Source organism: Palaemon carinicauda, unplaced genomic scaffold (genome assembly GCF_036898095.1).
Source record: "Palaemon carinicauda isolate YSFRI2023 unplaced genomic scaffold, ASM3689809v2 scaffold260, whole genome shotgun sequence".
NCBI classification, from domain to species: Eukaryota; Metazoa; Arthropoda; class Malacostraca; order Decapoda; family Palaemonidae; genus Palaemon; species Palaemon carinicauda.
This window is the reverse complement of record NW_027170248.1, coordinates 33686-46336: the sequence shown is the minus strand read 5'-3', so window position 1 is coordinate 46336 and position 12651 is coordinate 33686. Positions and strand designations below refer to the sequence as shown.

Sequence of the window (12651 nt, the reverse complement as noted above, 5' to 3'; positions counted from 1 at the left end):
TACAGGGTACTAAATATGTTAAATATTGAGTTACTAATATTAGATGTAGGGGAATATAAGCATTCATGATATTAGTCTAATTTTGCATGTTGTACAAGATTTTGACAATCTTTATTTGGATATGGTACTGCCTTATTTTGGGAGTCAACTTATCAGGTTAATACCACATTATATCTAATAATTTTAGGGGTTGATATTTACCAAAAAAATTTATAAGTCATCATGTATGGTATATTTAATGAAGACATAAAAGGAACATATAATTGCTCCCTTTTGCTGTCTTTTAACTTCATTAAAGAATTTACTTAACTTGATCCATTCTTAATTTAGTGGCATGATTCATCTTAAAATATTCTCCAAATCTATACTTAAAATGTAGTTAAAGCAATCGTCATCATCTCCTCCTACGCCTATTGATGCAAAGGGCCCCGTTTAGATTTTGCTAGTCGTCTCTATCTTGAGCTTTTAAATCAATACTTCTCCATTCATCATCTATTTCACATTTCATATTCCTCAGCCATGTAGGCTTCTCGTGCCTTGTGAAGCCCAGTTGAAAGTTTGGTGAACTAATCTCTCTTGGGGAGTGCAAAGAACATGCCCAAACAATCTCCATCTACCCCTCACCATGATCTCATCCATATATGACACTTGAGTAATCTCTCATAGTCTCTCCTAGTTTCATTTCTAATCCTGTCCTGCCATTTAACTCCTAATACCTAGTTGAAAAAGGACAACATGCTGAAAAGCTTAGCTTCAGTCGGGTCGACCTTACTTGAATATACCGTACTTAGCTTGGTCTTAAAATAAAATAGACCATGTACTACCTTACATCTTTTATATACCAGTATTTTTTTTATTTCTACAAACCTGAGAGAGGGCAGAAGAGCCACCAGACATTTCTAAAACATGGGGATCAGTAAGATCCCTACTCCAGTAATGAGTGTGAGATATTTCCAAGGCTTGAAGGGCTGAAGATGTACCTCCGACGCTTATGTTGTTGTAAGTCACTTCTAAACCAGCAACAACAGCATTGATCAGCTTCAACATTCCTTTCCATACTGGTTTTTTGATGCACTGCAAGTATACAGGGAAAAAATATTAAATGCAATTTATGCACCGTAAACACAGATACATACAGTTCTATACAAAATCTGGACATTCACATATGGATTAAAATTAAGTATACATGAGCATTCCAAAGCTTGATTACCCATGTTGCAATATGAACGAGTAACTATGGTCCATTTCTTTTAGCGAGGCAGATTTGCACCGACTCGCAACGGTGCCCTTTTAGCTCGGAAAAGTTTCCTGATCGCTGATTGGTTAGAATTATCTTGTCCAACCAATCAGCGATCAGGAAACTTTTCCGAGCTAAAAGGGCACCGCTGCGAGTCGGTGCAAATATGCCTCGCTAAAAGAAATGGACTATAGGGTACAGTATACCATTATTGAGTTAATTGACAAAATTAGAGATGAAGGTCCAATCAGAAAAAAAAAATCTGCAGAGTATTGTTTTAAAAACTTGAAATATTAAATGCTATATAATTTTCAGCATCATTAGTAATTCAAAATATTAATATAAAGTTCATTTACAGTTAGATAATTCAAATACCAACATAATGTATTTCTTATAGATGTAGATTACAAGTGTTTTCATTTATTAAAAGGACAGTACTGCTAATAACTTTCTAATCCACAAACTTTGTTGTTTAAATTGGAAAAAATTCACTGACATGAGCATTAGTGTGAGTGCACTGGTGAGCATCTCATATTTGACCATGCAGCAATAGTATGCTCTTCATCTCTCCAATTAATAGTGATTGTATTACTAACTTAGGCAAAATGTATTTATTCCTTCCCACAGCACATTAGTCATGTTAATAATTAAAACACTGGTTACAGATGTAAACTACAGTAAAACTTCTATAATTAACTGAATTTCATTGATAATCCTAGTTTTCCCATAACATACTGTACATACATACATACATATACCAAGGCACTTCCCCCAATTTTGGGGGGTAGCCGACATCAACAAATGAAACGAAACAAAAAGGGGACCGCTACTCTCTACGTTCCTCCCAGCCTGACAAGGGACTCAACCGAGTTCAGCTGGTACTTCTAGGGTACCACAGCCCACCCTCCCCCGTTATCCACCACAGATGAAGCTTCATAATGCTGAATCCCCTACTGCTGCTACCTCCGCGGTCATCTAAGGCACCAGAGAAAGCAGCAGGGCCTACCGGAACTGCGTCACAATCGCTCGCCATTCATTCTTATTTCTATCACGCTCTCTTGCCTCTCTCACATCTATCCTCCTATCACCCAGAGCTTTCTTCACTCCATCCATCCACCCAAACCTTGGCCTTCCTCTTGTACTTCTCCCATCAAGAGTTTTCCCATAACAGCTTCTAATAAGTGATTTAGAGTAACAGATTCAATAAAAATCAATTTTTTTCATGAATAATTTTAAAGAATGAATTTCAATATCTAACTTAATCCTCATTATAAACATCAATAAGAGGGAAGAAATTAGCAAATGTAACAAATGGTGAAAATGGAGTTAAATTTCGTGGAAATGTCACCGACAACTGTACAAGAAAACATTATATTATAGGCAACTTCCCTACTGATCACTATACTTCCACTGTCTTGGGGTAGAGTTCTTTTGCTTGAGGGTACACTCGTGTATACTATTCTATCTTATTTCTCTTCCTCTTGTTTTGTTGATTTTTTTATAGTTTATATAGGAAATATTTATTCTAATGTTACTGTTCTTAAAATATTTCATTTTTCCTTGTTTCCTTTCCTAATTGGGGTATTTTCCCTGTTGGGGCCCCTGGGATTATAGCATCCTGCTTTTCAAACTAGGGTTGTAGCTAAGCAAGTAGTAGTAATAATAATAATAATAATAATAATAATAATAATAATAATAATAATAATAATAATAATAAAAATAACAATACGGCAATCTGACTTGTTAGATCTATTATAAATTTATATTTATGGCAATTTAAGGTACCAATTCTCAAATTATTGTAAAACATAGGCAAAAAAGTCATCACATGGAATTATCAAAAGCATTTTTGAGTACTTTTCTGTTCAAACGTGTCCATTTTATTCAATGAAACTCAATGACAAGCCATTTCCCCAAGCTCTCTGCATTGCTAGTATTGTATTTTAATCTTAGCTATATTTCTAAGTTTTAATGTTTCAGCACTTATTTTAACCAACCATTTACAGCAAGATAATTAGGATTTTACAGGAATTTACAAAATAAACTCATCTGTTTGTCTGTACTTGTTAACCCATCCCTTTACCCCCAAGGACGTACCGGTACGTTCTTGCAAAAAACTGCTATCTAATTTTTTTTTTGTATATTTTTGATAAATTTTTGAGAAACTTCAGGCATTTTCCAAGAGAATGAGACTAATCTGACCTCTCTATGACGAAAATTAAGGCTGTTAAAGCAATTTGAAAATAAAATATACTGCAAAATGTGCTTGAAAAAAATTAACCCCTGAGGGTTAAGGGTTGGAAATTTCCAAATAGCCTGGGGGTAAAAGGGTTAAGATAACCAATAAGAGCATCAGTATTGCTTTATAGTCTGTTGCTTCCATCTGCTTGCCAATAGCTGAGCATAATTTACGTCAGCTAAGGCTGGGCACTTTTAGGTTTGCCAAGCTTGTACCTTAGGGAAAGTCCCTTGAACCAAAGTTTTGTCAGTTCCTGAATAGCTATATTCTCTTGCATACATGTAGCACATAATACATATAGGTGGTGCATAATATTTTTTCTCTTAAAGCTTTCCTCATACATAAAAGATTGCTTTTCTTCGAAAAGTTTCATAGTTATTCCATTTCAACGAGTATGTATATGCAAACAGATTCCTTTAGTATGTCTGCAACAGTCTTGGAGGAGATTCCTTGAAAGTCTACTTAATCTTTATGCGCATAAATATCTCCAGTACCATCAAATATAAATAAGTGCAATACTGTATCACAGGTCATCTGTAAAAACAATACCAAACCAAGCAAAGTGCTTTATAGTCAGTTTGAAGGGTTTTCACAAACTTGTGTTATGGATCAATTTGAATACCATCTCATGGTTGTGGTAGCCTATTGTAAACATCGCTGGTGGACAGAGACTCAAGAGCCGCTCAAGTTTAATAGGGGCAAGTGATGGGGGGTTTGTGTGAGCCAGTTGATCTAACGGCTGAGTCGTCAGCAACCATTGCCTGCCCCTCCTTGGTCTTAGCTTAATGAAGAGGGGACTTGGGCACTGATCATATGTATGAATGGTCAGTCTTCAGGGCATTATCCTGCTAGGGTATTGTCACTGTCCCTTGACTCTGCCATTCATGACCGACCTTTGAACAATGGCAATAGACCACCCGAGGCAAACACTAACAAACTTAATGGTGTCTAAAGGTTAAAGGTGTCTGGTTTCAGTTCCAGTTCCATCAGAATAGATGCTCACCAGAATGTCAGCCAGCCAAGCCCAACCCCCCACTGTGGTGCCCTACCACAGCAGTAGCTTCCCCAGTAAACAGCTCAAACTCACGGCCCTGGGCGGGGATCGATCTCTTGCCACGCGAATGTGAGGCAAACACGTTACCACTGTACTTAGCTGTTAAAGGTTACTGTCATTATCATGTCATGATGGTATATGTGGTTAGATTCCCATCTAACAGAATTAAGAATGAATAAAGAAATCTATACTTACAACATCATCTATGTGATCATCCGGACCAACTTTCCTTTCCAACGTACGATTAAGGCCAGAAACCACCAACATTCGGTAACTTTCATCTTCCATTAATTTTCGAACTCTGTTCAGTTTAAGCCATCCAATACCTTCTCCTTCAATAACTTGGGTTAACACCTGTAAAATATAAACTAAGCTAAATATTGTATCATATACACTATGACAGCAATTTAAACTATATTCAAATTTTAGAAAATATTACCGAAAATACTAAAATTACAACGTAATGCTGAAATAAACATTAACTTTAAATAGCTTGATTAAATTAACTGTTACTGTGAGTAATCATATTTCAGTTACTTCACTGCTATTTAAAATAAATGTAGAAATACTGCTTCAAATAAAATAAATAAAAAAAAGCATTTTAAACGCCATTCAACTTTGTCGATATCAAAGGAATTTTTTTTTCATAAACGACCAATCTCAACACCATGGAATAAATATCTTAACCTACCCTATATAATAAGAATTTGGAAAATTTCTAGACAATTGGAACATTAACTTTAAATAGCTTGATTAAATTAACTGTTACTTTGAGTAATAATATTTAAATTACTTCACTGCTATTTTAAATAAATGTAGCAAAACTGCTTCAAATAAAAAAATTGAAAAAACGCGTTTTAAACGTCATTTAACTTTGTCAATTAAAAAGGTTTTTTTTTCATAAACGACCAATCTCAAATCCATGGAATAAATATCTTAACCTACCCTATATAATAAAAATTAGGAAAATTTCTAGACAATTAGTATGAATTAACATCTAAATCAATAAAATAAAAGTCTAAACTAACATTCATTCACCCAAAACCCACATCTCGATAAAATTTAACTAAAATCTTGATCTATATCTTGAGCCATTTTTAAATCTAATCTTGTCTTTCTTGGGTTATGCTACATCACTCCAAATTTCATTGAAATTAATAAACAATATCTTTAAAAACCTCTATATAAAACATGTGTAAACAAATGGTGAATATACACATAATATATATAAATTATTGGTAGAGATAATTACGAAAATACAATTTATAAATCTTGAAAGCAAGTCCTAATCTTGGGTGGCAACAATAAATAGTTGAAGTCGCCAAGAAAGTACTATAATTTCAAAAGAAAAAATGATAGTGCCACAACAACAACAACAATAATAAGAATAGGGAAGTGGGGAATACGGGGAAAGGAGGAGTACCCCTGGATACAATCCAATTTATAGCTCAAAGGCAGGTACTCGGGATGGGAAAGATTAAGGGAATAGGGAGAAAGAGAAGTACAGGAGAAGAACAAAAGAGAGGGGCAGACCCTCTTGCAATATTAGGGAATTGGTATTATTGTGGATATTCGTGCCACATTTTTCTAAAAACGTCAAAACGTACGTCTTTCAAGAAGGCTTGGTTTTCCGAGGCTGACGTTGTTCTTTGCTCTATAGTTGCGATCTTGTTTAATTCCGCTCGGCGCTGGGCAGATACGGAGTGTCGTATCAACGAAGACTTTTCTACTAACCCTTTGCGTCCTGTTAGAGATAACACAGACGTTAAAGATTATCATATTTTTAGATCTAGAGAATACGTAGGTTATACTATTTCACGTTTTCAAATGAATCTGAAAAAAAGAAGAAAAAGGCAGTTACGTGATTAAAGGAAGGAACCTTTCATAAAATGCTATGATGGCGATAAGTATGCATTCGTACAGTTCTAACTACAATCCTGTGTTAAGAATTATGAAGGAAGATTCTAATACATGTGTATGAAGTGTTACTAAAGATTACAGGTGTTGTAACCATAATTATTTACGCTAAAATCTCGATCAACCTGTAACACGGAGTTAGACACATTCACTCATGTTTTCTTGAACATTTATATCTACTTTAAATTCTTATCTTTTTCTAGTTTTAGGCTAACACTACATCACAATAAGCACATCTATGTACAAAGCATATAACCAGACATTTCCAATGTGACAGAAAACCTGGGAACTTAACGGCTCAAAAAATTTAAAGTTCTCTTATATTAAAGTTAGCAGAAGGGTAGTAGCCTGAGCACAACCACATTGAAAGTTTCTAAAAACTAACATTGTATTGAAGAAAAACAATAACAATCATTCATCCGATATATCAACTGCATCTGGAACAAATATTTTGCAATATTCCCAAATGCATTAAACATTTAATAGAATATTTTTCTGTTGGCAAGCTGTCCAGAAAATTACATGGCTGCGTATCTATATGTAAAAGAAATGTGCATTATTTCAAATTATTTTTAGAGACAGGAAATAAGTATATTGTATCACACTTCACATTACAGATTCCTCTCTCTACTATAAACTATTTTACATTCAATAATGATAGTTTTAACCATGAATCTGTAGGGAAATTGCAATTAGATCCTGAGACTGCAGACTAATTTTTCTAAACATATAATAAAACAAATTCATAAATCAATATAATTCTACAAGTAATCCTATAATTTCTTGCCAAATCAAAACTCCCCACTCCTATATTCTACACGCAGTTGTTTTAAATCCCATTTTGAATTTTTTTGTATAATTATTATATGCACTACTTACTAATAGCAAAAGTTGGAGTATTAACATGTTAACCCTTTTAACCCAAAAGGACGTACTGGTACGTTCACAAAACTCATCCCTTTACCTCCATGGACGTACCGGTACGTCCTTGCAAAAAACTGCTATTTACATTTTATTTTTGCATATTTTTGATAATTTTGAGAAACTGCAGGCATTTTCCAAGAGAATGAGACCAACCTGACCTCTCTATGACGAAAATTAAGGCTGTTAGAGCAATTTAAAAAAATATACTGCAAAATGTACTTGAAAAAAAATAACCCCTGGGGGTTAAGGGTTGGAAAGTTCCAAATAGCCTGGGGGTAAAAGGGTTAATTTACCCTCCATTTTGTTGTACAACTTATATATGAAGACACTTTGAAGTATTTATCACTTGACAGTTGAATATAGTGTCTTTCGTATAGTATATTTTTCAGTCCAACTAAAAGCAGAATCTTTGAATCCTATTCAATTGGTTAACAGTAATTTTTACTTGTCTTACTTGTTCTGATTGCATGTATTTACATCTTGGATGACAACAGAATCTAAAAAGCTTCTGTCTATACTCTCTTGGCATTTATATTGCCTATCTCTCAAAGATGGTCAAATGTCGACATATACCCGACAACTAAAAACTTCCTGTTCTCTTTCCTTATAAAGTAATAGACATGTCCCTTTCTGTAATACTGGGATCTTAGGGTAGTGTGTGGCAATACTACTGTTTGGGAGCACTATATCCTTTGTCTTTCAGTCTCGAAGTCAAAGTTACTTCGACAGCCTCGACATCACTATTTATCGTGGAGGGGGAGGTATGTAGAGTACAGGAATGAAAGGCGAGTATAGAAATATTGTAGATAAATCTATTATAAAAATTCTGTTTATATCTATGAACATCCACTGGCATTCATCTTGCTGACTTCCGCATTGAGGTGGAGGCGAGATAGTGAATAAAAGATATAGAAAACTTAAAAGCCCTAGCTTAGTTGTGTACTTTACAAAAAACAGGAGGAAGAGTAAGTAGGCTTATTTTCCCCCCAGGACAACAATTTATTTACTCTGTCCATAAAAAAAAATGAGGAAAGTTTTGGAGTCTATATCGTCTTAAAAGCTGCAGCATTTGACGGCAATGAAATAAGTATTATCACAACTAACCAGTGACAACCTATCTAGATACAATTCTGCAATAAGCTTTCTAAAGACTGAAACGTAGATAAGTCAATTGAATGGACTCTTCTTCTGTTTCCTCCTCGCCTTCATGATCATGCTCCATAGAATCTTTCATGCTGGAATCATCAAGCCTTACTACTCCTTGTACTCGTGTCAAGCAAGGGACCTGTTTGGGCTGATTTACTAGCACCGACATTAATGCCGCTATGGAAAACTTAAGATGAGCCAATGGCCAAGCCTATACAAGGTCGTTCCCACTGCCACTCAAAACATAGGCTAATAATTTCTAAGCTTTTAAAGATGATTTCAATAAATGCATATCATAGTCCACAGGAGCCATCCTATATGCCACATTCTTAATAAATGTAAACAAAGGATGTTCGTGAGCACTCACTACAGTAGCGTCTTCTAACTCGGATCCCGGAGGTCATATAGAAAGAACCATAAAGAAAATACGAGGGTTTTGCAATGGTCGAGCTTGAAGTAAATTAAGGGAACTAGACTCAAGGAGAGGTTATTAAAACTATAATGCTCTGTGTATGATCAAAAGTATGTATGTATGTATGTAAACATATACACACACAATATATATATATATATATATATATATATATATATATATATATATATATATATATAGATATATATATATATATATATATATATTGAAAACTTTCTTGCCTAGCAATCTGTTGGACGATGTTTTGACACCCGATCAAGCTCAGTTGTGTCTAAGAGTATCTACAACCTCACCATTCTTTTGAATAATAGCTGGGGACCCTGGAGGAGGCTAAAGGTCTACCTGCTGAGTCATCAGCAGCCATTGTCTGGCCCTCCCTTAGCCTAGCTTGTTGGAGAAGGGACTTGGGCACTGATCATATGTATATATGGTCAGACTCTAGGATATTCTTCCGTCACTTGCCTCTGCCGCTTGTGAGCGGCCCTTGAACCTTTAAGAGTATTTTATTCTCCAAAACTAGTTCTCTTATCACTATTTTTCAAGCTTACTAAGATACAAAGAGACCTTATACTCTAACTATGGAAAAACTCTAAAGTGTTTAGTTTTACTAACTTGCATAAAAGTGCGTAGTGCAAACTACTTTTGGGAATTCAAAAAACATTCGTCTTCCTTATCAAAGTGACCTTAAACGTTGCTTTTTCATGAATGGTTATATCAAAAGTGCATAAAACAATGTTGTAATCAGTAACACCATCAAAGCTGTGCAAAACTTAGATTTCCAAATCAATTATCACACCCAAACTGCAAGACAAAAGGAGATAGAGAAACTGTATTTGTAAATGCAACCATAATAAAAATATAGAATAATGATTATTCATTTAGTACACAAAATTTTGTTTCATGCTGCAGTCTCAATAATGCATATTCTAAAGTCATGAAGAATAAAATTTAAACATTTCATGACACATTTGTCCAAAAATTTACTTTTAAAATTTCTCAAAGTATAAAAACTGATATCATTATACCAAAATCTTCATTACACTTTATTTCAACAAAAATTAATTACTACTAAAACCTTAAAAATACTATACTGAAATGTATGCTTAAAGGATATATCCAGTGTAAAAATACATAATATTCCCAAAGGATATATAATTAACTTTGTGTCAAGCGACATTATTTTTTTCAATGAAGGCATTACTTAAAATAGAGATAATTTTGTTTTTCCCATACAAATATTTAAGAAGAAACATGAGGTATTTGCAGTATAGAAGCACTGTACATACATGGTTATTCTGCTTGTTACAGACCTATTTCATTCCTTGTTGAAGAAAAAGAAATTATATAGATAATGAAATTGCATTGAATAGGATAACTTGGTTTTTTAGTTGTAAGTTTCATAACAAACCAATCACTTATAGTGTCTAAATTGTAATTTACATGGTAAAGACTGGGCTCTCAAACCCCTGGACTATTAAATGAGAGCTATAAAGGTCCGTTTGGGGCTTTGCATTGATATATGCATCGTGACCCATTACTCTGGTACTGTACTAGAAACGTCATGAATCTCCAACTACGAGACGGAATTCCCAGAAAAGAAAAGAACTCAATGTAGTGACCCTGATTCATTTCAGACTCAGAAAGAATTGCTATGATGGAGTGACCACCCATACAGTTAATAGCCCTCCTAAGGAAAATAAATATTGATAAAGACAACTAATAATCTGTAAACTATCCATTAATATCAAGTTTACGTTCAAAGCGTAACTGAGTAGAGAAAGCTGTGATCTCATAGACACCAATCTGAAAATGGCAGCCTCCTCATAAGTACGAAAAGTTGAATGCTTATGAACGATCATGATAAAATGACGGGAGGTCCTGCAGAGAGTAGGGTTTCCCTGCTGTATAGGACCAGAAAAGCAGTCCTTAAAGAAAGTACAATCTTAGGCCTTTATTTAAACTTTTTAAAAATCTTATTTTTGCGAATAAATAAAATCTTATTTTTGTGACTTGATCCTTTATCAATTTACATACTCAGTTAGGGAGTATCTATACGGACATCTTAAGTCTTGACAAAGTTAAAAGTAGAAAGCCATGAGCAGACTAAGGTGGTGGTACTTAATATTTTGGGACACATTTAAGCCTTTCAAGCAGTCTCCAGCAAAGACGAAGTAATGAAATTCCAATCCAACAGTGTGATTGAGTTATTTGATAGACTATACAATCAATGACTTTCCAGGACACAAATACAGAAAAAAAGGTCTGTAGAATATTCATTAAGAAAGCTTTTTCCAATAATTAATTAAGTCTAGTAAAATTTCTAAGGATCAATCTAATAAAAAAAATCTAGAAGCCTCTTTGGTTTGCCTTTGAATTTCCTTCTTGAAATCCACTAAGCAAAAAAGACTAAGAAATGACAATTCTAAACCTTTTCAGAGTTTGAATGATAAGACATTCTGTAATCAAGGGTAGAGGATAAAGTCTAATATTTACGCCTAAGGAACAGTGATAGTGAATGAACGATTGTTCATCTCACTAGAACAACCACAGAAAGAGTTTTAATAGCCTGATAAAGGTGAGATTATACTCAAAAGAATTTAGAGACTGCTTTAATGCTACTATAATACTCTCAGCGTCTGATGTGTTTCTGAGTAACCTTCAAGCATCTTGGGTCTCCAAATTCAAATAAAATATGAAGTGCGATTGACAGTTTCAACAAACTCGGAAATTCTCAGTTGACAGAGTTCCAACAAACGCGGGAATTCTTAGGCTGGTCTACAAAAATTAGGACATAAAGCTACTTCTGATTTGCCCAGAACTCCACAAGGCACTAGAAGAGTTTGAAGACCCAGGCCTACATGACTGAGGACTATCATGTAGTGGTTTGCAGATTGTGGCCAGATGTAGCACACAGACTGCCTAGTGTCCAAATGCCGACCACACTCCATCGTTCACTACACAAAAAGATAAAATGGCGAAATACCCAGAAATCTGGGCAAAAAGTAAACAATCAAGGATGAACTGGTCACTGGGCACCACCCCTTGATTTTATACTGGGTAAGGGGACCCAGCTAGAACCTTACTTCCCTCTGTATGCATGAGGTTGCTTCCCAGTTATATACTGTATATATGTCCAATATTATAGCATATCAAGCTCTATTATATAAAAAATCTTAATAGACAGATTTTGAATTATGAAAAGGGCCGAGAACTGAAATCCCAAATAAGTTGAGAGAAAATTGTACTTAAATACTTGAAACTATTAAATGACAGATTAAAAAACAATAGAACCTCAATGATGAATGGCCTCGTATGCAAAATAAACAAATAGTAGAAAATCAAAATGATAACGGTGAACAAGTTGAAAAAGTAAATCACCCATATTATTACTAGCTAAGCAAAAACTGGTTAGAAAAGGAGGATGCTATAAGCCCAAGGGCTTCAACAAGGCAAAAAGCCCCGTGAGGAAAGGAAAAAGAAGTAAACAGATCGAATGAGTGTGCCCGAGTGTATCCTCAAATTATTTTATTATATTTTTGTTTGGTGTATAAGGAAAGAGAAAAATCTGTAAAGAATAAGCTAGACTATTCAGTGTACGTGTAGGCAAAGGAAAAAATGAGCATTAACCAGTGAGGGGTCCAATGTAGTGCTAACTGGCCAGTCAAAAGACCCAATAACTCTCTGGCGGTAGTATCTCAATA

At 34.6% G+C, this 12651-nt stretch overlaps 1 protein-coding gene across 7 annotated transcripts in view; it reads right to left on the bottom strand.

Annotated features, from left to right (window-relative positions):
- The window catches only part of LOC137636256 (MAP kinase-activating death domain protein-like), a 105733-nt gene that overhangs the window by 72682 nt on the left and 20400 nt on the right, over window positions 1-12651 (bottom strand). For all 7 annotated transcript variants that reach the window (XM_068368689.1, XM_068368687.1, XM_068368688.1 and 4 more), the window contains 3 exons: window positions 6138-6274; window positions 4726-4884; window positions 868-1074 (listed from right to left, as the gene is read on the bottom strand). In XM_068368689.1, the coding sequence (XP_068224790.1) occupies window positions 868-1074; window positions 4726-4884; window positions 6138-6274 (503 nt within the window). The remainder of the gene's footprint in view (window positions 1-867; window positions 1075-4725; window positions 4885-6137; window positions 6275-12651) is intronic.